Source organism: Narcine bancroftii, unplaced genomic scaffold, assembly GCF_036971445.1.
Source record: "Narcine bancroftii isolate sNarBan1 unplaced genomic scaffold, sNarBan1.hap1 Scaffold_1066, whole genome shotgun sequence".
Taxonomy (NCBI): Eukaryota; Metazoa; Chordata; class Chondrichthyes; order Torpediniformes; family Narcinidae; genus Narcine; species Narcine bancroftii.
The window spans coordinates 24,868-51,515 of NW_027211824.1; the positions used below are offsets into that span (position 1 = coordinate 24,868).

The 26,648-nt window shown below is 41.1% G+C and overlaps 1 protein-coding gene and 1 long non-coding RNA gene across 3 annotated transcripts in view; one reads left to right on the forward strand and one right to left on the reverse strand.

Moving 5' to 3' along the window:
• Nucleotides 1-898: 898 nt before the first annotated feature.
• On the reverse strand, nucleotides 899-23,982 carry LOC138750217 (uncharacterized). Of its 2 annotated transcripts, XM_069912346.1 has the most exons (8): nucleotides 23,922-23,982; nucleotides 22,939-23,041; nucleotides 21,803-21,878; nucleotides 13,683-13,777; nucleotides 12,074-12,133; nucleotides 10,100-10,240; nucleotides 7,187-7,345; nucleotides 899-2,204 (listed from the first exon to the last, which is right to left on the reverse strand). In XM_069912346.1, the coding sequence occupies exons 1-7, from the start codon at nucleotides 23,925-23,927 to the stop codon at nucleotides 7,212-7,214; spliced, it is 615 nt and encodes a 204-aa protein (XP_069768447.1). In that variant the 5' UTR covers nucleotides 23,928-23,982; the 3' UTR covers nucleotides 899-2,204; nucleotides 7,187-7,211. The 2 variants fall into 2 exon arrangements, with proteins under 2 accessions (XP_069768447.1, XP_069768446.1); XM_069912345.1 differs by lacking the exon at nucleotides 7,187-7,345.
• Nucleotides 23,983-24,618: 636 nt separating this feature from the next.
• Nucleotides 24,619-26,648, forward strand: part of LOC138750218 (uncharacterized) — a 34,558-nt gene continuing 32,528 nt past the window's right edge. The window contains exon 1 of the long non-coding RNA XR_011349170.1: nucleotides 24,619-24,759. This is a non-coding gene — a long non-coding RNA (uncharacterized lncRNA). The remainder of the gene's footprint in view (nucleotides 24,760-26,648) is intronic.

Genomic DNA, 26,648 nt, shown 5'->3' on the forward strand with positions numbered 1-26,648 from the left:
CGAGTGATAGAGATGCCGTCTCCGAGGCCTGATCACGATGACTTTGGAGGGCCCCAACTCTTCCCCCATCACCCCCCTTCCTACCCCTGCACACTAGAGCCTTTCCCTTCCTCTGCTTTACCTGAGGAAGTGTGTTATGGAGAAAACCACAATCTATATCTGCAGAGCTCAGAGTACCGTGTCTCCATCAGGCAACACCCTGGTTCACCACGACATGGCAGCAAGATGCTGGACAAATCATGGATGGATCAGTCGAGTCCCTTCAGCTGATCCATCTGAACCTACCCCACAACAATATTACTCTTCCCCCCCTCTCACCAGTACCTTCTGTTTTTCTTTTATTCCTCTCCATATTAAAATCTTTTTCATGCCTTTTTTGGACCAGCCTCCACTACTACCCCTGGCAATGCATTCCAGCCACCCACTACATTCTGTGTGAATAAAATATCCCCCTCACATCTTGTCTAAAGTTCCCTCATCTCACCTTATTTAGACGTCCACTGGTATTCTCGCCCCAGGAATGCACACAATATTCCAAGTGTGGTCTGACTAGAATTTTATACATCTGCAACGTTACCTCTCAGTTCTTGAACTCAATCCCCAGACTCCTGAAGGCCAGCACACAATATACCATCTTAAACTCCCTCTCAATTTTTTTCAAAATTTATTTATAGTTCTCCATACATTCATTTGAAATTGACTTAGTATAATATTACATAATAGATACTAAATAATTTTCAAATTTTCACCCCCCCCCCCACCTCCCCTAACCCCTTAGGATACCACCTTGTGGTGGTTAATTCCCAAAAACCCAAATGGGTGTGGTATAAACCACAAGTGGCATATGACCTTCGGGAGCAGAAGTACCACCCCCTCCCCCCCACCCCCATGCAGACAAAATACATGTATAAACCGAAAAATCATCATTTCTTATATCCATAAAACCCCGGTCCATCAATTTAACCAATCTTATTCATAAACACTTTTTTTGAAAATCCAAACTTGATATTAAATTTTCACCCTTTCCACCCTCCCAACACTGAGTTAAACATTGTTTACAATCAATAAAAGTTTTTTTTTTAATTTTTTTTTCAAGTCTTCCTGAATTTCATCCACTGAATTAAAACACCTCTGAACATCCCAGTTCAACACCGAATCTTCCATTCTTCTCAGTCTCAAGTTGAATTTGTAGCTTACTTTCAAAAAAAGTTTTTTTCAAATCTTTTAAAATTTTCTTGAACATAATTCCTTCGGTCTTGATCTTCTAAAGCATCAATGTTATTCATAAGTTCTTTCTTATGTGTTTCCCAATTTAATACCAAATTTTCCACTTTGTCAATCTTCTCAATGTTAAGTTGAAATTATTGTTTATTTTCAAGAAAAACTTATTCAAAATTTTTAACTCCTCTTGGACATTGCTCCTTCGACTTTAATTTTATAAATCATCAATCTTGTTCATAGTTTCTTTCTACTGAATTTCCAAATTTAATAATAAAGTTTCCGTTTTTTCCAATTTTCTTAATATTAAACTGATCTTGTTGTTTAGTTTAAAAAAAACCTTTTCAAAACTATTAAAATCTGTTTGCAATGTATGCATACTCACAGATAATAAATTCACTCTTCCAATATTCCATCCCCAAAAAAAATCACTGATAAACCTTATTGCAGGTCAAGGAGTTCCATATATATGTTTATCTTCAGAAAATATTTCAAATCAACATTCGTCGCCATCTTTCAAAAAGGAGTCCGAAATCAACTTTAATAAGTTCTGTTGAGGAGAAAATTCCAGCACCAACTCCGGCTCTGTCTGGGCAAATAGGTCAAATTTCTTCCAAAGTCAAAGAATGTAATTTTGTTCTGTATTTATAGATAATAAATTCATCCTTCCGATATTCCATCCAAAAAAAATCACTAATAAACTTTAATGTTATCTGGATTTTTAAAACTCACGGGCAACCAATGCCAATTACTGCAATTTATCTTTATAAAACATTTCAAATCAATATTCATCACCATCTTTCAGAGGGGTGTCCAAGGCCAGCTTATCCGACAGTCCAATTAATGAGCTCCGTTCTTAAGAAAATTCCAGCCTTGACTCCGTGGTTCTGTCTGGGCAAGTAGGCCGAGTTTCTTCCAAAGTAGGAGAGTGTAGTTTTGTTCTGTATTTGAACTCTATTTTCCTTAATCTTTGTTGCCATTTTAAACTAAAAACAATTGATAAACAAAACAAAGACTTTTAACAGAAAAGAAATATTCTTAAAGTGGGTATATATATATAACTGCCTGGCGGAGACCGGGAATGCTCGTCCGCTCCCTATGCCATCTTGCCACGCCCCCCAATTTTCACAGCAACCTTGAGCGATTTATGGAGCAGGATCTAAATATTTCTGTAAGTGTGATAATCTCCCAAATATTTATATATGTAGCGGATACTTCAATAGAGCTACTAAAGCAACACACACATACCAGGTTAGTCAACACAAGACTGCTTTATTCATTCTTTACAGGCTTCTTCTATTTACAGCATGTCCCGGGCTCCATGGGTCAAGGTGCGACATCATTTATGAGTTTTCTGCAGATCCACAGGACCACAGGTTTAAATTAAGCCCTGTGAGTGTCCTGTACCTTCCGGCAGGGGAAATCACAGATCAACGTGCCGTTCCTCGGCACGCAGCACCACGTGCATGCGGTCAATTAAATGGCTGAGTTCCCAGCTGTCTGCCTTATGATTTCATGTGCTCGCCAAATAACCTTGCCCTCTCGGCCCGCTATACAGCTGCTACACCCCCCCAGAACCGTCGCCAGAAAGTAAAACAGCAGCTGCATGCACCTTAGGTGGACACCCTCATTGTCTGGGCTGGGGGCACTGAATGGGTGAAGCGGGATCCACATGGGCAGGGTTGTGTCTGTCCAAACTAAACAGCTGTGAATGTCCCCTAATGTCCAAAGTATACTCAAACCTATCCTTCTTCACCACGCAGAAAAAGCCCTCATACGGGTCATTGTAACAGCACTCCTGGGTCCTGTCTGCACACAAAAACAAAATCAGCGTCCAGGAGTGGTGGGGCATGTTCTGTTAAGGGGATCCAAGCCAATGGGTAGGAAAGCTTTGCTGATCATGATACCATGTCGAAGCTGCTGAAGGATGTTCAGATCAGAGTTGGTTGAAAAATAAATGTCCCATGAAACTGTAAGGACCAGACCATAAACCATCTCTGCGGACAATGCAGATATATCTTGCGTTGAAGCTGTGCGCACTCCCAAAAGAGTTCATGGCAACTCATCAACCTAATTGGGACAAGTGAGTCGGGCCTTAAAAGTGGACTTCAGTTGTTGGTGGGAACGTGGGTTAATTGTGTTCCATGGACTGAATTAATGTGGGAAAACCAAATCTGGCCATCCAGTTGACGATGAATGCTCTGGCCCTTTTGTCAGTGTCACTGGATGGCAACGGGATGGCCTCTGGCCAGCGCGTGAAATGTTCTACAACTGTTAGAATGTATCTCATGTTTTGAGATTCTGGCAATGGTCCAAGCAGGTCCATATGCACATATTCCAACTGCCTGCATACTGTCAGTAAATGTTGAAGAGGTGCCTTAGTGTGGCACTGAATTTTGGCAGTCAGGCAGGAGATAGTTGTGCAAACCCATTGCACGACGCCTTTTCTCAGTCCATGCTATACATATTTATTTGACATGAGCTTGACAGATATTCTGATGGATGGATGAGATAAGCTGTGTCTCTGGTCAATAAGGTGTTTCCTCCAAGATGCAGGAAACATTGGTCAAATGTAGCCCAAAAACATGTCACAAAGTAAGGTTGGCCACCCAGTTGTGCTGCCCCCTGCTGTATGTCCAGGTTAGTAATGGCCGTACTGTATGCCTGAACATCGGGGTCCATTGCCTGGACACTGGTTAATTCAGGAATATCAATGTCACCCTGAATATGATATACAGTCGGTCTGGACAGAATATTCGTGATGCCATTGTTTTTACCAGATGTTATCCAAGTAGATATAAGGGAACTCTAAATCTCTGCCCAAAGTGTCTATAACCCGCTGGCAGGTTTGAACACCATTCTGCAACTCAAGAGGCATCCAAAGACATTCAAAAAGCCCAGAAGGGATAATAATCACCATTTTAGGAATATCTTCCTCATGGATGGGATCTGATGGTATCTCATGACAAGGTCAACCTTGATGAAAGCACAGAAATTGTGCAGATGGGAGGCAAAATCTTGCATATGAGGGACGTTAAGACAGTGGGTCTTATCCTGAGATATGGTCTGCTGGCCTTCATAAATCATAGCATAGACTAGAGTATAGCTGGAAAGTGATGCTGCAACTGTTTAAGGCATTGGTAAGGACAGGTTTGGAGAATTGTTTTCAGTTCTGGTCTCAAATATAGGAATGAAATAGATAACGTGGAGAGGGTGCAGAAAAGATTTACTAAAATGTTACGTGGCTTACAACATCTCGAGTACAGAGAAAGATTAAGGAGACAGCGACTTTATTCATTGGAACGTAGGTGGATGAAGGGGGTTATGATAGAGGTATTCAAAATTATGAAAGGAAGAGATAGACTGGACGTGAATAGACTCTTTCCCCTGAGGGCAGGGTAGGTTGGAACAAGAGGGCAGGACTTCAAGGTAAGGGGCAAATTTTAGGAGGAATGTGAGAGGATGCTTCTTCACTCAGAGAGTGGTGGCAGAATGGAATGATCTTCCAGAAGAGATAATTGCGGCAGGGTCCTTTCTGTCATTTTAGAGAAGTTTGGATGTGTACATGGATATGAGGGGGTTGGAGGGATATGGCCAGAGTATTGGTGGGGAAAACTAGTGGAGTTGTTCATGTGAACTGGCACAGACTCGAAGGGCCGATATGGCCTGTTTCCGTGCTGTAAACTGTCATATGGTTATATGTGCTGGGCTCCACGGGACAAGGTGGGACATCATTAAGAGTTTGCTGCCAGCGGGTTTGATTTAAGCCCCGTGAGTATCCCGCGCTTTCCGGCAGGAGACTCCAAAAATCGAAAAGATGAATTAACTATTTCCATGAGCCCTCCCCTTTTATGTCTATTTTTCTAAACCCACTCCATGATCTTGAAATATTCACTTAACCCAACCCATATTTCTTCTCCCATTCAAAGCACTCAGTAATACACCAAGGCAGTAAAATAAAGACTCAATGCTGGGTATACTCAGCAGATCATCTACTGGAAAAAATAATCGGAGTTAAAACCTTCAGGTCGATAATCTTTGACTGGGATTCAGAAAGATGATCAAATAAATCTGATTCTCTTTGCTGAGAAAAAGAAGAGGGGAAATAACAAATTGAATATGTGGGATTAAAAGCCCGAGCAGCAGAAATGGCAGTGGTGCTGGATGAGTGGAGTCGACTCGTTGATCAGCACATCTGTCTGGATGGAGGGGTAAAGGATAAACAAGACAAACATGATGCCGTCACTGTGAGGTACAATACGACAGCTGCAGAGAATCTGAAATGAAGGAATGGTGAAAATACTTGTTTTTGGATCAATGTGACAAAATTTGACCTGACAAAAGAAAACAAAATTGCTTTGCTCTGCCAGAACTCTCTAGATCAAGGGGCACAATAAAATAATCCAGAAGCCAACATTATGAAATTGAACAGCAAAGTTATAGAAATCGGCAGCAAGAGATAAAACACAGTTACGTAATTCCATGAAAGTGGTGTCACAGGACGACAGGGATCTAAAGACAGCTTTTGTCATCTTGGCCTTCATTAATTAACATATTGAAAATAAGAGTTGGGAAGTTATGATGAGGTTGGATAAGATGATGGTGAGGCCAAATATGGAGTATTGTGTGTAGTTCTGGTCACCTAGCTACAGGAAGGGTATTAGTAAGATTGAAAGAGTGCAGAGAAGATTTACTAAGACGCTGCCAGATCTTCAGGAGTTGAGCTGCAGAGAAAGGTTGAACAGGTTGGGACTTTATTCCTTGGAGTGTCGAAGAATGAGTAAAAGATTGCTTAAAGTGGCATATGAATGGGAAAAAAGGCTGAGAAAGACTGCAGTGGACCCAATTGTGAAGGAAATATTTTGCCTGAGAAAAATTGTCATTGGCCCATTTCCTCTGGAGTTATGAAACCACGCACAGAACAGGTCAATGACGTACAATTAAAACAGTGGTTTTCAAACTTTTTCTTTCCAATCACATACCACATTAAGTAATCCCTTACTAACAGAGCACTTCTGTAAAAGGGATTAAGTGGAATATGATCCGGGGGGTGGGGTGGGGGGTGGAGGAGGAGTTTGAAAATCACTGCTCTTGATGAAAAGGTTTCTCCATCTCCGTTTTAAGCAGACATCCTTTTATTCTGAGGTTGTGCCCACTGGTCCTAAACTCTCCCACTACTGGCAAAATCCTCTCTATCCAGCCCTTTCACTATTCATCAGATTGCAATAAAGTCCTGCCTCATCCTTCTAAACTCAGGCGAGTCCAGACCCAGAACCATCAAATGCTCCTCCAACATTATTCCTCTCATCCCCAGGATCATTTTTGTAAATCACCTCTGGGCCATCACATCCTCTCTTCGAAATGGGGCCTAAAATTGCTCACAACACTTATTAGATCAGGACAACAAGAAGGTGGTCACGGGAGGGAAGACAGCTGCAGGGCTGCCTAGAGTCCATGGATTTGATGGTGTTCAAGGAGTCAGCTGAGGGCAGGGGGGATTGTCGTGGAAGAATGGCATCGGAAAATGACGTGAGAAGACACCTCTCCCTGACTAAACTGTTCAATACTCGAACTGTAGTGACTTTTTTGATTTTTATCAATGTTTTGAACAGTAATTTACTACAGTAGGATTCTGGAAATGAAGAAAGGAAAAAAGCAGTGTTGGGCACTGCCAGTTGCCTCAATAATCACAGAGAAAAAGAATTAGGGGAATGATAGGCTTTATTACACACAAGACTGCAGGCCCGGGTCCAAGTGAGGGAAGTGAAGGGATGGAAGAGGTGGCTCGACCTTTATGGCCGGGTCACAGTGGAGGAGTTCAGGGAGGATTCTAGGAGAGGATGTCATCAGGAGGGTGGGCCATCCCATGCCTGTACTGGTAAGTACATACAATACCATTTCATTACCAGCAACTTAGAAAAAACCTAGGTTTTCAACCTGTGAAAAGTGCAGAAGAAGCAAGGCCGACCTTCCAGAAGGAACCTCGGGAGCAGTTAGAGATAGATCCGAATCCTCAACGTGGAACTTGGGAGAAGCTGGAAGAAACATCCACATCCTCTGCGCATCCAGTGACGCAAGATGTCGTCAATTTGTTTGGCCTGGGGGCGGGCCAGGAGGAGTGCGAGGTCTGCCGGAAGATATTGAAGGTTCAGATCCTGTAAAATTATTTTAGGAAATGGATTCCAGAGATGCTGGGAGTCGAGTCTTTTGAGATCGGGCTCATAGGGCGTGAAGGAGAAAACCTTTTCTGGGTCACATGTCAAGAGCGCTTCTTTTAAGATGTTTGTGATATCAGGATAGAGAAATTATATTGTGGCTTGCGGATCAGAAAGTCGCCTTGATCAAAGCCCTACGATGTATCAAGGCAATAGGGTTTTATTTTAAGCTGATTTAAGTCAGGAGATTATTAAGTGATGGAAAGAGTTTAATCTGGTCAAAGCAGTGCTGTGGAAGAAAGGGTATAAGTTTACTTTTTGGTATCCGATTATATTTAAGGTGATTTATGGGCAAGATCAGTCTCAATGTTTTGAGAGTCCTTATGGTGCATTATCTTTTGCAAATTCCTTCCCAGATTTGAAGGAATTGATGGGGAAAATGCCCGAGGATAAGATTGGGAAGGGAATGGGAATCGGTGAATGATGTTGAAGATGAAGCTCAATCTCAATGTGGGTGTTATCACTGGGATGACTGATGGGTTTTAATGTTCGGTTGGGGGGTGATGGTTGACTCTACTACTTCTAAAGTCATCTGCCACTTGCGGTATTGACTGCACCTGGTCCACAGAGGGGGGTCTGACTCTTGGGCTCTTAGGTTTTTACATTTTTTACAGGGGTTTCTTATTGTTTGAAAGGGGGGTTTGGGTTTGAAAAAAAATTATATCTAATTGTAATTGCTGTGTGAAGTGTCAAACTCAGGAGGAAATTAAGTTATGGCTCATTTAAATTTTGTGATCTTTAATGTTATACGACTTAATAATCCGATTGAAAGGAAGGAAATATTAAAGAAAATGAAGGTTGATCTTGCTTTTTTGCAACAAACTCATTTGTCTGAGAAAGAACATATGAAATTGAAAAGAGATTGGGTTGGACATGTTTTTCATCTCCATTTAATTCGAAAGCTCGAGGTGTTGATACTTTGGTTCATAAGAAGATACCGTTTCAGTTGGAATCATTCTCTGCCACATTGGGTCGAGAGCTGTTGGTGAATTGTAAAATTTTTGCTGAAGCATGGACTTTGATGAATGTTTATCCACCAAATGAAAATAATGAAGACGCTATTTGTGAAATTTTTTGAATCTGGGTCAAGCTAATGAAAATATTTTGGTTGGTGGGGATTTTAATTGTATGTTGGATAAATTTCCAAAAACTGCACAAAGAACCAAAATGGCAAAATTGATGTTAGACTCAATGAAAGATTTGAATTTGGTAGAAATCTGGAGGAAATTAAATCTGACAGAATAACTTTTCTCTTTATTCACCCAGACATGATTCTTTTTTGAGAATTGACTTTTGCTTAATGTTAGCACAATTACAGGGTCGATTTATACATGCAGAGTATAAGAGTGGGATTTGTCTGATCATTCCTCATTGTTAAGTAGAAGTACACAATCCTTTATCCCGACATCTAAAATCCGGAAAGCTCCAAACACCAGCAAGTGGAGAGAGAGACGGCAGCGCGAGGCAGGCGGGAGAGGGGTGGTGGGGAAATGGCAGCATGACTGGAAGGGAGTGGGGGTGGATACAGCAGCACAATTTGGGTGGGCTTAAATCTGGGTTTCTGAAATCTAGAAAAATCTGAAATTCAGAACACAGTGACCCCCCCCCCCCAAGGGTTCTGGATAAAGGATTGTGTACCTGCACATGTTCTGGTTTGCATAATGTAGACACCCCTTATCGGTGAATGTTTAATGGGATGTTATTGAAGCAACCAAAGTTTCTAAGTTATATCAAAGACCATATTCAGTCTTATTTGCAAATTAATACATATTCAGTACAAAGTAAATTTGTTTTGTGGGATGTTTTAAAAGCTTATTTAAGAGGTCTGATAATCAATTATACTGCAAGAATTAAGACACAGCATTTGGCAGAGAGCCAAAATTTGGAGAAGGAAATAACAATTTGAGAGAAGGAATTCCAACGAAATTCGATTGTGGATAAAAAGACTTTTTTGATTCAGTTGAAAGTGTTACAATATAATGCAAACATATAAATATGAAAAATTAATACAATGATCCAAATAGCATTACTATGAGTAAGGAGAAAGAGCGTATAAGTTTTTCGCTCGGCAATTAAAGACTGAACAGGCATCAAGGACAATAAATGCGATAAGAAATAATTCAGGAATCACTTTTAAACCTCAGGAAATGAATAATGAATTTCACTCATTTTACCAGAATTGATATTCTTTTGAAGTAAGTCAGGATGAGGAACGTGTTGAGTCTTTTTTAGGTCGCTTGGAGTTATTGGTTTTGGAAAATAAAGATAGGACAGAATTGGAAGTTCCTTTCAATTATTTAGAAATTGAAGAAGCGATATTGAATATCACCTGGAGAAGATGGGTTTACAGGAGGGTTTTATAAAGAATTTTATGAAGTCTTGTCTCCTGTTTTGATGGATGTTCTTAAACAATCTACAGAAGAGCAAAAGCATTTCCAGAATCCTTTTCTAGAGCTAGAATTAGTTATTGCAAAAAAGAAAGAGCCCCAATGAAAGTTGCCTCATATCGAACAATATCTTTATTAAATGTAGATTATAAGATAGTAGCTAAGGTATTGGGCAATAGACTTGCGAAGTATTTAACACGTTTAATCGAGCCTTTGATCGAGTTGAAAGGTACTTTTTATTTAAAATACTTGAAAGATTTAAGTTTGGAACTTTTTTACCTGGTTGGTTTAAAGCCTTGTATAAAAAGCCTTTGGTGAGTATGGTGACAAATGGACAAATTTCAGATACGTTTAATTTAACACACTCCACAAGGCAAGGTTGTCCTTTGTCTCCATTGGTGATAGAACCGCTAGCCCAAGCTATAAGACAAAATGATAAAATTAGTGGGATTAAAATAAATGAAGAGAATATAAGGTTCCTTTGTACCAATATATTTAACAAATCTTCAGTAATCATTATGACATCGACAAACCTATTTGGTTCAATATGGAAAAATGTCTGGTTATAAGGTTAATCGGGATAAGAGGAACATATTACTAAAAACACAGGAAGATTATCCTGCTTGTAAGCAGATTACACAGCTTAGATGGACTAAGAAAATTAAATATTTAAAGCTAATGGTTGATGTGGATTATGTGTAAGTTTAACTATGTTTCTCTATTGATAAAATTAAAGCTGATTTAATTAAATGGAAAGATCTTCCTTTGACATGAATGGCACATGTGAATTGTATTAAAAATGAATATTTTTCCTTGAATTCAATATCTTTTTCAATCAATTCCATGTTCGTGTCCAAACATATTTTTTTAAAGAGTTATGCAGCAATCAGAATATTTTTATAGAAAGGTTCATTGTCTAGAGTATTGTTGCAAAACTTAACATGGTAATATGCATTAGGGACAACAATGGCCTCATCTTCAGAATTATTTATTAAATTAATAGTTAATTATCAGTTAAAATTTATTAATAGGATGTTCAATGTTAATCAACCTCCACACTGGGCTAAAGTGTTATTATCATAGATTTCACATTTTATTATACATTAGTGTATATTTAGATGGACTCCTCGTCTTTTGCTTTATTATAATTTGCCAGTATTATGACATGTATGTGATACTTGGTATAAAAGAAATCTGTCAATAGGAACTGGAGATAAGGTTTCATTACAAATTCCATCATATCAGGATAAATACATCTCCTTCTCGATGAATAATCTCAGTGTTTAAAGATTTGCCAGATGAAAGGTGTTCAAGTGTTAGCAGATTGTTTTGAAGATGGGATATCTTTTTCTTATGTTAGGCTTCAGGAAAAAATTGAGGTACCGTTAAATTCTTTGCTTGCATATTTTCAAGTACATGCTCCAGTAGTGAAGAGTTTTGGGCGGGAATCGAACATGCCAAAGTTAACTAAATTTAAAAATTTAATTGTAAATGGGGCAGAAATTGATTTATTTCAGAAATGTATTCTTTGTTGCAAGAGAAAATGGCTAAACTGGATTGAGATAAATCAAAGCTTAAATGGGAGAAAGATTTATCCTTAGAATTATCCCAAGAAGGATGGACTACTCTGTGTGAAGATAGTGTGACTACATTTGGTGAACTACAATTTTCTCCATCAGTTGAATTAAACACCAGAAAAGTTAAAAGATATGGATTTCATCATTCAGATTTATGTATTCATTGTGGGACTCAAATTGGTACTTTTTTTTTCAATTCTGTCTGGTTGTGTGATAAAGTAAGTCTTTTTGGATAAAAATTAAAGAGTTTAAGGCAGATTTATTAGAGACTACTTTAATGTTAGATCCACTGCTTTTTTTTAAATGGGGTACATTACAACTTTAACAATGGGTTTAAGAATGGATAAATCTCAAATTTAGTTTATTCGGTTCGCATTAGCATTGGTTGGGGAATCTATTGTTATTACGTGGAAAAATGATGTGGATTTAAATATGAATCGTTGGCAAAATGAAAACTTGTATTTGTTTGGAAAAGATAACATAATTTACGTGATAATTATTTTTTTAATGTGAAGATGTGGTCTAAAATTTACAGTCTTTTGCCTCTCTTCCTTCTTAAAGAGTGGAGTAACATTTACAATTTTCCAGTCCAGCCTGGGCAGACAAGGATAGATAGATTTTAAACATGAACATGGTGAGGAATTAGCAAAGCTATTCATTCAAATATACTGCTTACAACTAGGTAATTCCAAATCATCCAAGTTATGGGGTTCCATATGAGAGACGAGGCCAATAGCTGCAGAGATCAAGACAAAGCAGAATCATGCACACCATTACTACCAAGATTTACATTAGTGACATATCAGAGTCAATGCGATACTTTAAGATTAGTTACAACACAGTAACAGACCGTTTAGGCCCACAAGCCTGTGCTTCCCAGTTGACCTTCAACACCCCCATACTTTTTGAACAGTGGGAAAAATTTGGAGGCCCCTCCCCCACCCTGGGGAAAACCTAAGCACACACAGGGAGAACATAGAAACTCCTCATAGAGAGAGCAGGATTTGAACCCCACCCCTATCACTGGCAGCGCAACAGAGTTCCGATTGTGCCATCCACTGTCGAACCATGTTGGACAGGAAGAAACTCAAATCAAGAAAGTCAATAAATGGCGAGCATCAATATTTCGTGAATTGGTATGGATTAGTTCAGATTTTGAGAAAAGATGGATGGACAGTACTTTGCAACAACATAATGACAGACAGTACAAAAGAAGGCACAGCAAGCTTTCATGGGAGCCAGGAAGGGAAAGTAGCCACTTTATTAAAATGGAGGCAAGAGAATGGTCTTAGGAGCAAGAACCCATGGGAGAGAAGTTCTGGTTCACGAGCAAGTCACTAAAACCCAATGATGCCTTCCAAAGTGCATTCCGATTTGGGAATACGAGGCATTCATCTCGACTTATTTCTCCAGTTTGGGCATTTTAGATCATTAATATTCCCCGGTATTCTTAAAAATCTGATGATGAGGTGTTACATGTGTTGCTATGAGGTGTAACAATGCAGCTCGCAGTATTTGCACAGCAGATACAATAAGGGATCCACCCTTCCCCCTCTCCTTCATAGTGTCTATTTAAGACAAACATTTTTTCTCTCAATTTGCCCATAATCTGCAAAGAAATGATGATGAGATCACGAGATGAAGCAGTAGAACTTCATTCATCTTTTGATTTGATCGTCTAAACAAGTTTAAAAAAAATTACAGAGCAGTGAGGGTCTGGGATGCATTGCTGGGGTGGAGGTGGGGGCTGGTGCAATAAGGACATTCAAAACACTCTAAGATACATGGATGGAAAAATAATAGAGGGTAATGAGTGTGAGGTAGGGAAGGGTTAGATTTGTAATGGCACTGATATACCATCGTTTACAAACAATTAAAGAATACCCTCACTCGTTTCTTCCAGAAGACAATGGAGTCGACCTTCTTTATCCTCCTCAGACACAACATTGCATTCTTCAACTCCCCAAAGACCACCCAGCCAAACCCGTTTGACCTTCGCATTGGCTCATTGCCACATTGTAATCCTGACCCTCTCTCTCTACTCCTCCTGCATCGGAGATCCATCACCCATACACTGATGTTTAACACTCTCGGACACATGGGCTATTCCTCCAGCGCGATGCTTCAAATACATTATCAGCGGCAAATGGCACTGTTCCCAAAGCAGGCAGATGCATCACCGTGACAGCCCCCTCCCCACCCTCACCTCCAGCCTCCGAGCCATGCAAGGAGGCGACTGAATGGAACTGTCCCCAGTGTAACGGTCTGGAGGGTTGACAGTTCACCTGATACTGGAAGACAGGCGATGCAGGGATACGACTGGTCCTTTTGCTCTGGCCCTGATGCAGAATGTGGACATTCGAAATACACTGGCTTCAACCTGTTGATGGAAACAGTGTTACCTTTTCCATTCCTGTCAATAACAAAACACTATGGATGGTGTCATAAGACCTGGAAAGAACCATCGTAAATGGGCTTAAGTGGTTTACGAACAACATCATGTCAAAGAAACACACGAGTACAGTGTTGACAATCATTTGGCACATCCACTGCAGAAGATGCTGCCACATATGAGAACATCAGAGTAATCTCATTTTCTCAAAGACGGTCAAGATAACTGACCTGTTCATGGAGCACTGTGTTTGGACTCAGATTCACAAACTCACCTGGCAAGGTCAGCATACAGTCATAGACTATCTCTACCACTAAACATCCATGATCTGCCCTCAGAGCTGCAGTCACGCAAAGGAGAACCATGGGCAAACGTTCGCTCCATGTAGATGATTTTCTCCCTGCTGTCAATGGTGCTTTCGATCGTCAATGGAAATGCTCAAAGAAGCTGTTGGCCCTGAAATGCTTAGCCATAATTCAGGTAGTGACCAGAGGATCAGTGAGAGCTCAGACCAATGCTGACTCGAACTGAGACCCTCGATCTGTTGTAATAGTGCCCAGAACACCAAAAGATGGAATCCAATGATCCACAAAAGCCCAAGCAATTGTCTCTGCAGAGATGCCGATGATAGGAATTTCGTCCTTCCACCTGGTAGTCCTGTCCTCACCCGTGAGCAGAGAAGTACATTGCCAAGATGGCGGAAGTGGACCTTCCAAGCCACAAGGTGCATGTGCTGGAAATGGGAATCCAAAACAACAAAATCCCCCAGCTTGAATTTCATGTGCCTGGAGACTTTAGGGCATTGACTCAGCAAGCAAGTCCTTGCCCATAATCCAACATTCTGTTTAACACGAACCCAGGTAAGATGTTCCTTAACCAGTTTGATTGATGCTCTTCTACCAGGAAGAGATAGATTGTGAAGAGAAAATCTCCTGCCTCATAGCCACCCACACAAACAGCCTCGTCCTTTCTGTTGGGGAAAAAAAATCACAAACCAACTTTTCACCTGATTCATCCAGCATCACATCTTGAAAATGGAGACCAGAGTTGATCTGGTTTCACCGGATGAAATCGGCATCAGTGTGCCGTGCATGAGCCATGGCACTGAAATTGATGGATGTAGTTTTATGTAATGTCGAGCCTGAATAGGGCACCAGCCACAGCATTCACTTTTCCTCAGATGTGCTGTGTGTCCGATGAAAATTGTAGGATGAAGTCCAAGTGCCGAATCTCTCTGGGCAAATAGAGATGTGTGCTTCTGCTTGCAGTATGCAGACGAGGCTGGTGGTCTGTACAGATGGTCAAAGAATGACCTTCCAATAAAAAGCTGAAATATCAAATTGGAAAATGGGATTCATGAGAGAATTACAAAGAAATTTATTTCAAAATTGTATCTACTATTTCAAGAGTAATCTCCAAATCCAAACTTGAATAAATCAAAAGAAGGATGGGAATTGGATTTGGGAACTGAAATTGACCCTTTTTGCTGGTCTGACGTTTGTTGGGACAATAATTATTGTTTTTGATAGATTAGTTAATAATAACTTTATTCATCAATTATATTTAAAGCTACAACAATTAATTTATTCCTAATTTTTCAAATTCATATTTTAGATGTGGCACATAAACTGGTACATTTATACATTGTATCTGGAGATCTCTCAAGGTGACATCATTTTGGAAAAATGTGGGCAAGTTTTTGGAACAAATTATCATAATGTTTACCATTAACACCTGAGCTTTTACTTTTGGGAAATGTTTATGATTTGGAAGCCTAATTCAATTTCTCAAAGAACAATTAATTATTTTAATAAGTCGCATTGGCAGTTACCAGGAGATGTATAACAATTCCATGGAAATCTGAATCCCATCTTAAAATTGATTGTGGGGAAATGTAAAATTGTATTCCCTTAGCAAAGGTGACTTATAATATTCGAACTGGGTATGATACATACTTCAAAGTTTGGAAACCATATTTAGATATGGGTTTGGATATCTAATGTATTCACTTCTCCACCCCACCACCACTTTTCTTTAATCTTAATGGTTGAACCTTATCATGTTGGTTTAATTCTACTATTTTATAAATATCCTGCCTTTCCTTTTGGGAGGGAATAGTTATCACAGTAGCTTTGCACCTAGATCTGTATTTTTTATCTTTTATACTTTTTTCTCTTCTCACTTTTCTGTACAGTTCAACCATTTATTTTTTATTCTATTTTCATAATTGTAAGTTTCATTTGGATACGATTCTATAATTATATTGAACTGTATACAAAACTATACATATATTTTTTTAAAAAACTGAAATATTTCACTGCGAGATAGATAGCTAAGAGTTCTTGCCCAAATGTACTATATTTTCCTGAGCTGGTGACCACTTGGCTGGAAAAAAAATGTCAAAGTTTCCAATTGCCCACAGACTCGTTGTTCGAACACTGGTCCCACAGCACTGACAGATGCATCTGTAGTAAGAGAGCAAGGCCTTGGGCATTTGATGTACAAGCTTAGTGGCCTTTGTAAGAACAGTGTTCACATCAAGGAAAGCATACACGGCATTGTCTTTCAAAGTTAAGGTCTTTTTGAAACAGGCATCAGATCCTTTGAGTCATTCAGAAAGAGGTAATAGAGATGCTGTGGCATTCACCAGGGAACAGCAATAAAAATTCCTCCAACTTAAAAAAACATCACAACTGGCCAACTTTAACAGCGGGAGGAAATTCTCAAAATTTACGCATTTCCCATTCATCAGGCAAAATACCATGTTGCATAACTCTACGTCCCAAAAATACAAGATCAGCAGCTCCCGAAACACTTTCCTGGGATTGATCACGATGCCACATTCCTCAAGCCTCGGAACCAATGAGATAAGGTGGCTCTTGTGCTTCTCTTCATCCACACTAACAACCAGAATCTCCTCGATCAACACAAGCACCAAAAAAAATCCAAGGCCAGTGAGTTCGTGGTCCATGAACCACTGGAATGTCTGAGCTGCATTCCATAGACCGAATGGTATTCTCAGAAACTCAAACATGCCGAACGGGAGCATCACTGCTGTCTTCGTGACATCCGGAGAGTCAAATGGAATCTAATAGTAAGCATGTACTAGATCTATTTTAGCAAATACATATTTGCCGTGGAGGTTGGCTGAGAAGTCTTGTCAATTTGGAATATTGTATCAGTCAGGCACAGTGGAATTGTTCAGGGGACGATCATCTCTGCAAGGCCGCCAATCCCTAGTATTTTTCAGAACCATATGCAACCGTGAAGCCCAGCAGCTGTCAGATCTGTGGACGACACCCAACTCTTGTCAATCCAATCTTGCGATTTTAAGATAATCTGGGGGTATTACGACCTGCGTCTCAGACCCTGCCTTTATATGGTGGCTTATTGCATGTCTGTACACCATTACGATGGGGTCACGAGGCGAGGAAAACACTTGAGCAAGGCTTGGAAAGGGCAGGAATCAGGTTGAAGGCTTGTCAGGCAGCAGATGGCATTGGAAGGACAACAAATGCAGCTCAGTTGCATTCAAGAGCTGCAGTCCACACAACAACGTTTTTTCAAATACATCACGGAAAAATGTGACAAGAAATCCACTCCCAAAATGGAATTTTCCACATTTACAACTGAAAAACCACCCAAAAAGATTGCAAGACAGAAATGAAGCACGAGTAACCTGTGGCCATGTTTGAAAAAGAGAATCATTTGTAGCTGAAAGAACACATGACATATTAGAAAGACTATGTTCCTCAGGGATTGGAGGGACCAGCACTGATCCAAAGTGACAGATAATTTTGGAGTTTTACATAGAGATGGCAAACAAATAACCTACTCCAACAATTGCCTCAAATTGTTTCCATTTTTCTCAGTTGCCTTCGATAATCACTCTCAAATGAGAACAAGATCCCAAGACAAAAGAACAGAACCAGGCCACCAGGCCCATCGAATCTGCTCCGTAAATACACACTGAGCTACTCTGCACTCCTTCCAATTTCCAGCCTTTTCCGCATATCCCTTCATGCCCTCACTAACGAGATACTTGTCTATTTCTTGTTTAAATACTCCCAGTGATCTGGCATCCACTGCTGTATGAGGCATTAAGTTCCACAGCTCCATGACACTCTGGCGAAAGAAGTTCTTCCCAATCTCTGTTTTGGATGGATAACCTCTAATTTTCTTGTCCTCGACTCACCCACCAAGGGAAACATCTTACCCGCATCCACCCTATCTAAACCTTTCAAAATACAAAATATCTCCATGAGCTTTCTTTTTTAATTTCCGATACCCCAATGAATACAATCCAAGAGCTGTCAAACACTCCTCTTACATTATATTTTGTATTCTGGAAATCATCCTCATCATTCTCCTCTGCACCCTCTCCAACAACATCACATCTTTTCTCAGATAGGGGGCCCAACACTGCACCCAGTACTCAAAAGGAGGTCTCACCAGTGCCCCATAGAGCCTCATTAACATCACTTTTCCCTTGTACACTATTCATCTTGAAATGAATGCCAACATAGCATTCGCTTTCTTCATGACCAATTTCACCTGGTCATTAACTTTTAGTTTCCCTTGCACAAGGACACCCTTCTGCAACTTTACGGTTTCTACATTTCCTACTCTGTCCCCTATCTTGGTGACCTCCGCAAATTTGGCCACAAAACCATTTAAACCACAATTCAAATCATTAATTTATTTTTCCTTGGAATATATCTATCCTGCATTCCATTTATTACTGCCACATGCCAATCCAGAATCGATCATGACTGAACCTGAACATGTTTATTGTGATAAACATCTTCTAATAAATGTTCTGGGTTTAATGTTTTAAAATGTTGTTGTGGTTCCTCTTCATCACCTCTTTGCAAGCTGAATTCACAAAATTTTCCAAATATTTTTTCAGCAATAATTCTGTGGTACAGAGGATTACTCATCTTTCCTTGAGGTTAAAAGTTGCATTTTGATTTTCTTGTCTCAACTGAACATTGTACAAGGTGAAGGCTGATTAAAATGGATTCAGTAATGATGGCCTTTAACTTTGCATTATTGCTGTGGCTACACAGCTTGAATGATAAACTGGTGTTTCTACAGGGAATTAACTCATGGAAATGTTCTAAATACATTCATTGGAGATAGACCTTTGTGAAAAGTTTATTGCCCTTCGGCAACAATCCTTGAAAAGAGATGAATCATCACCCAACAGAGCAGCCCAGGAATAGGCCATTTGGTGAACAATGTCTGTGGTGACCATGATGCTCATTTAAATTAATCCCATCTATCAGCACATGGTCCATACACATCACCCATTATTCCCTCTTGTTCATGTGCCCAACCAAATGCCTCTTAAATCGTGGTGATTTCACCACTATCCTGGCAACGTGGGCCAGACCCCCACCGCACTGTGCAAAAACCTGCCTCACTTCTCTCCTTTTCCCCTCTCATGTTCAATATAGGCATCATAGTATTTTTACATCTCCCACAGGGGAGGGGGAAGAAGAAATCTACCTTCTCCAGGACTACAATAATTGGATAAATTTCAACTAGGTCATCACTCAGCTTCCAATGTTCCAGAGAAAACTATCCAAATTTGTCCAACCTCTCCCCAGAACCAATGCTCTATCCCAAGCAACCCCCTGATAAATTCTTTTTGTCATGCAGCAACTAGAAATGCAGAAAACACTTGAAATGTGGTCTAACCACATTTATACTTCATGCCCTGCTCAATGAAGAATACTTTCTTTAACACCCTACACTTTTGTTGCCACTTTCAAGGAGCTCGCGCTTGCACCCCAAGATCCCTCATTGCAACTCTACTACAACTCTTCTCAAAGTGCAAGACACTTGTCCAGATTAAACTCCATCTGCCATTTCTCTGCCCAATTTATGTCATCTGGTTTGGAAGGGAGAATATGAGGGCAACTGGGTGAATCAGCAGGAGAGAGAGTGAAACTTGGAGGGGGCGGTGGGTGGTCGGCAGGTTCCATGAACTTGGAAAATTCCATATTCATACCATCGAGTCATAGAATACACAAGTGCAATAAGAGGAGGCAGAAGACAAAGGTTAGTGGGGAGAATTTAAAATACCTTGTGACCATGATCCAGATGGCAATTGTGATCAAAGTGCAGGTGTTCAGCCAATCTGTCATTTACTCTCCATTGGGTTTCCTTCCACAGAGGGCTCGGACATGGTTGGAGGAGGAGAATGTGAAACTTTCCCCTGCATGAGAATCCCTGGATGGTGGTAACTGTTGTAGATTGCAGGGGAAAATGCCCGAGGACAGGGAGGAATTAGGAGTCTGTAATTAGTTGAAAGATCCTACTGCAAGATTCATCACCAACGAGTAGGAAAGTAGCTTCAGTCTATTCTCCCTCTGAAAAAGATTTAGTTAATAAACAAAACAATCTTTCAGCACAGCCAGGGGCAAAAGGGCTCTTAATGTAGTCTTACAATCAACAGACTTTGAAGTTACCCACCGTAAATGACTCAAAATTCAATTCTAGACTCACTTCTGGTGGAAGTATAAGAGCCAGTGGCTTGCTAAATCAGATGAGCCTTATTCTGAGTTTCCATTTTGACTTTCACACCATCAAATGCAAGCCCCAGTTTTTGATCCCCAAGTATTTTCTATCATTACCCACTCTGCAACCACACCTACCTGAAATTGGAACAAACAACAGCTAATTTTAACATGTATACATCATATACAAAATAATTTACCCTCATTTTCACATCACTGTCGCCACTGAGTGATAACTTGTGCCCGTCAGGAAACTGCACCAGCCACAAAAGGGTGCTATTTACCTTGGTGTTACTGACTCTTTTCCAGTGTTAATTTTAGACATAATGACATATTCAACATGCACAATATTTCTTTTCTTACTGACGAGAACTAGAAAGCATTGTGTAAAAAAGAGAAAAGCTCGTCAACCAGGAGATACAAACTCCTGACTGCAATGTTGCTGTGCACATTTGCTACATTATTGAAGTCTCACAGTACTTACAACAGATATTCAAAGTCAAGCAATAACAGAAATAACAGAATATTACGGCACGGTACAAGCCCTTTGACCCACGATGTGTTGATCTTGATATTTCTAACAAAAAAATAATACCCTGTAGCGGCTACTGCGGTAGATGCTACTAAATAAAGGCAAACACATACAAAGGTAGTCAACTCAAGACTGGTTTATTGCAGACATACACAGACCTTTTATTCCCTGCCTGTCAATGAGAATATTAGTGAACACCTTCCGGTCCACAGGACCAGCAGGTTAAAGCTACGAGCCATTAGTGCCCCATGCCTTTAGGCAGGGGCTTCATCTGATCCACTCACTGTACTTTGGTACCGAGCACTGTTAGCCCGCGACGTGTCAGGTAAGTCTGTGAACTGATGGTGGTGGTTTGTAATACTGCGCTGTGCATCCGCTACAACCCTGTTTTTCTTTCACCCATATATGACTGTCTAAGAGTCTCTCAAAATGCTCCTTACGTGATATTGTAATGGATAAATATATTTGGAGAATTTGGTAATATTTGGTATTTTGGTAAGATTTAGAGTAGGTTACATACATACACACACATACATTTTAAAACATCTTATTTGAAAGACTGAAGAAATATTGAAGATCTCTGGAGAATGTTCTGCACATTCACAAGTAGGTGTTAAGCGAACTGATGTCATAAAATGAATGACCATTGTTTGGAAATGGAGCCAGGATGGCTACAAGTACCTTTCTGCAGGCTGCTTACAGAAAAGTCACTCCTAGGTTTTGTTTATCTAACACTAGGTTAAGCAGAAGAAAGAACTCCTGTTGTTTGGAATAAGACGAATGGAACTCTGTAGTAGCTTGCAGAAATAAGTTACCATCTGGAAAACCCTAACGGGGCAAAGTTCATCAGTGAGACATTGAGGTGACTAATGGTGGTACCTCAGTTGTGGAAATTCTGGAACAACACATCTCTCTCTAAAAACCCTACAAGAACTATCCTGAGCGGTAAACATTTACCTTTCGAGCACCAAATCCTGGTGAAATTTATACACATTCCATTCTGTGCACAGCGGAATTGACTGCATCCAGAGAACTTGGAAGAAAGAGAAGTAAGATTGAACTGTGAACCAAATCACTTTTCTTAAATTTAAACACATTACAAATATGTGCACTTAGAATTAAAAAGAGGTTAATTTGGGTTTGTTAAGTATAGAGTTAGAATAAAGTTTAATTCTATTTTCATGATTAAATTTGATTAAAAATAACTTCTCTTTTAAAAACCACTTGTCTTGGTGAATGTCTCTTGGTGCTGGGTTTTGGGATCCTTTGGGCTATTAACAATATCTGCTTGGATAATGACATTGGGCCTGTTCAAAGTAGGAAATGGCTTCTACCAGCAGGAATTTCTATTTGATAAAAAAATATTGATAGGTGGCTGGCCACATACTTTTCCTGAAAATTAATACCCTCTCCCTCCCTAAACCACATTCAGCCCCGTGACATCTTTCTCCGTTGCATTACTGGGACCACCAAAGACCTGACCCATTTCCCATCTCTCCTTGCAATGCCAATAATGGCAGCTGCCATTAAGAAGTGAAAAATCACATTTTAATTCAGCAAGCAAGATGAAAATCATCCTGACATACTGCTTAAAAAAAAAAGGGTCAACAAACCTTCCTAATTTTGTCACTTCATTTTTATTTTGCTTCCCATGGGGCATTAGCAAAAACTGTCCTATCCATTGGCTCACCAAATTATGAGTAAAATCATGATCCCTGTTCATGAAAACCCATAATTTTCAATGTTACACAGATAAACTAGGAAGAATTCTGTAATAAAAGTGAATGAAACATTGAAAGAATTTCCCCCTTATCAACGCTGAGATTGTAGCGCACCAGGCAACTGGGCAAGCAAAAAAGGCCAAATCACTGCAACACTTGGACAGTCCAAGATGGCACAGAGTCCCCTTTACCACTGAGCAGGAGCCTGGGCCTTGCACCATGTGCGGGCTGAGATGCCCTTCACTTCCGCGTAGCAGCCAGCCAGCTGGAGAGTGATGCTGGAAGTCAGGGGTACGTCACCAGAAGTGGGTGGGCCAGTGAGCACACGTGGGGAATTTAAACCAGTAAAGCCAGTCTTTGTTTTACACTCACCTTGGGTGGATGTCTCTTTATTTGGTCGCACTGCCGCAGCGGATGCTACAAATGGATAACTTCTTACTTGCTGCAACCAAACAGGTCTGCAAGATACACCAACCTAAATAGAAAACATGACCAGAAATCTCAGAGATCATAAATTCAAAAGGATTGGTGAAATCTTTACTCTGTATTTTTAACACCAAAGTCCCGATATTTTTAAGGCATTCGATCAAGTAACTGAGAAACATTACATTTTAAACACATGGTACGTCAGGATCAGAAGGATTGGAGCATTATTGTTCAGGTGACACAACTTTAAAAAATAACATCTAGCTTTATGAAGAATGTGATGCTACAACAGGAAAAACGGATGGAATCAGACACATTCTATGAGCATTGGGAAGCAAAAAATGGATTGGTTTTCCATCCCTTCCTCACCGACCCAATGACCCCGACAGGTCCTCCCCGACCTGCGACCATAGTGTAGTCCAAAGGATCAATCAGACCCCACAATGGTCGCAAGTCGGGGTTTTGCCCCCGTGCGAGGAGCCTTGAAGTCTTAGAGCCTATATTTAAAATCAAATGATTTGACAAACGAGAACAATCACAGGATTGACTTTGTGACTCAGGGTCCATGAGCTGGGGGCAGCCATCTTAATTTCTGTGCGCATGCGCCAGTCGTCAGTTGCCGCTAGCGCAAAGGGTTCGTTTCGTCGCCCTCAATCGGCACATGCGTATCTTCAACATATGCGCGAACTCACCACGCATGCGCAAACCAGACTTGCCAATCACCTGACACCGCCCCTTCCCGCTGCAAGTAACCCCGCGGCCTCCAGCCTCGCCCTGTCGGCGGCATCAGGCCTCGCACCGACACCTCGGCTCCACCCAAACACCCCGCCGGTACCGGCCGCTCCCGGGTGGGGCCCGGTGGGCTGCGGGTCGCCCGCTTTCCCTGGACCGCGCGGCTGTGGAAGGTTCCGGCGCCTCCGCCAACTTACTCCCATTCGCGCCAGAAGCGACACGACGGACCCCGAGCAGACGACGCTGCCACAAATGTCCCGCCTCCTCACAGCAAGAGCCAATCAACCCGCGAACCCGCCCATCAATCCAACCCGACTTCAGCGTCCAATCAAATAGCGGCCTCACCGAATCAACCCGTTGCCTCGCGTAACTGAAGCAACCAATCAGCGAGCGAGCGAGCGAATACACAGGTGAACCCAATCAGCATCAGAAGACAAATCAAGCAGTCGAAGGATCAGAAGACCCTTCGGCCCTTCCACTTTTTACTAATCCAACAACAATCAAATCCTTGGGAAACACAGGATCACTTTGTCCTGGCTCCAGGATTCCTCTGATCTCAAGCAATACATTGTACCCCAACTGCAAGGGAGACTATTTATTCTCAATCTTTCCTTCATATTTATTACCGCTTCCAATTTAATGTCTGCTACTTTTTTCAAAGTATCTACATCTAAGTTCAATGCATATGATCCCTCTACGAGTGGGTACGGCAATAAACTCATCACAAGTCCACGGATCCCAATTTCAAATGCACCTTCAAAAGCGGAGAGAATTCCAAGGATATTACATTTTCATTGAAGACATTTCTTAAAGTCTAAGCAGCTGATCGGTTATTGGGAAATTGTGACACTTGGTGTTCGGCTCCTTTGCATTATCCTCTCTCGATCCGTGCTGCTGTGTCCTCTCATAATGTTGTAAGGTCATCTCCCTTTTTACCAACGACCAAGAGATCCACATTCAAACTTTCCTTCTATCACCTGCTTAAAACACCCCAGAAACAAATCTGACGATCTTTGTGCACTTCTCATGCTTCAGGTAAGGAAACTGTACACGTGACTCCCGATGTAAGATGAGCAAGACCATTCGATGTGAAATTAGAGCGTGCGCGCTACTGTGATGGGTGGAAAGGCGGACACACGCCCAAACATTCAAAGTCAAAGACTCCTTTATTACACTCGCAGCTCTGCTTCTATTCTCTCCCTGCTGCTGTCGACTGGAGTGATGTCACATCCATGCCGGCCTCCAATTGTTCGGTGTTCCCTTCTTTGTTGATTCCTGCCGTGTGCGTTGTCCCCTGGTATGAAAGTTGTTGGTCCCCATGGACTCTGAACAGTTGCCACATTCGTCGGCCATCTTGTGTACAGGGTGGCATCCCAGTTAGCATGATGCCCCACCTCCCTAGAACCAGCACTGTTCGCTGCTTTCGGTCGCCTATATCTGGGTCGTGGGGACTGAATTTGCTAATGTCCAGATGTGCTGGTTTGAGGTGGTCAATGGTGAAAGTCTCTTCCTTTGCACCGATATCCAGCACACTCACCATGATGTGTGGAATGAATGATACACACCCGTGAAGTCGAAGTCGAAGACTGGTTCGTTGAACTGGCAGCTCTGCTTATATACTCTCCCGCTACTGATGACAGGTCTTTCGAGATGGCAAAGCCAGCCTCGGATTGGTGGGTGTTCTCGTCATTGCTCATTGCTTCCCACTGTGCGGGATGTCACCTGGGACGAAGATGATTGGTTGCCGCAGGATCTGTGTAGTCACCGCATTCGTCATCCATCTTGTGTACTGGCTTTCGTCCTGGTGAGCAGGCCGCCTCAACCATATATTGTGGAAGAATATGGACCCCATATTTACAAAGGTGGCTCTAACATTCCCTTTCTCCTTAAGGCCTCAGTTTTTGAAAAGGAACGTTAAAGTAATTGGTTCTCCTGTTGGGGGTCCCTTGTCCTCATTTTTCTTCTTTTTCTTTTAGAAAGGGGATGGAGGGGAGATGGGGTGGTTTAATGGGGGGGGGATTTTTTTATTCTTTCTTTTAACTATGACAAGTGTATTTATATATTATTTGTGTTATTATTAATTTTGTGAATTCTTTGTGGATTTTATTTATAAATAATATTTTTAAAAAATGATCAGAGGTCAATCCACAGGACGTAAAGTGGGCTAGAGCAACACTGGGGACACCCTCCTGCCCCACCCCCCCACCACCCCAAATATCAATGTGATCCACTATGATCATTGACAAAATCATCGAGCACCCATTCACACGGCCAACAGCATCATCCAGCTATTCCCGTCGGGAAAGAGATCCAGGACTTTCAGAGCCAGTACCACTAGGCCCAGGAACAGCCTCTTCCTCCAGGCAGGGAGAACGTGGAACGATTGATGAGCTGCTCATACAAATACTCCTCGACTCTGCTATTTATTCAACAATATCGAGTAATTTTTTCTGGACGTGCTGCTCATGTATCATTTGTCTGTTGTGTGAGGGCTTGGTTGTGTGTTTGCGTATGTTTATCCCAAGAACTCTGTTTTATCAGGTCGTACTTGTGCTATCCAAGGGTAATAAATTTGATGTTGTACTCTGGAGCGGGTGCAGAATAGATTTTCTGGATCGGAGAATGTATCTCATGAAGCAAAGTTGACTGAGTAGGGCTTTTCTCTTCCCCTCCCCCCAACCCCGCAAAATAGACTTTATTTACAAATTATTTCCAAAGAGGAAGACCATTCCAAGTCTTTTCTCCTCCTCCTGTTGTATCCAGATATTCCCTTCACTGCACATTGCTGCATACGTCTCTGTTTACCTTCATTGCCACCACTTTGATACCGTGTGGTTACTGCCCCCCTCTGCTGTTGGAGGAGTTCCCCTTGGTCTCAGCCTCTCAGTGCACGGTTATGGAAGGATTATGATCCATCCCCACAG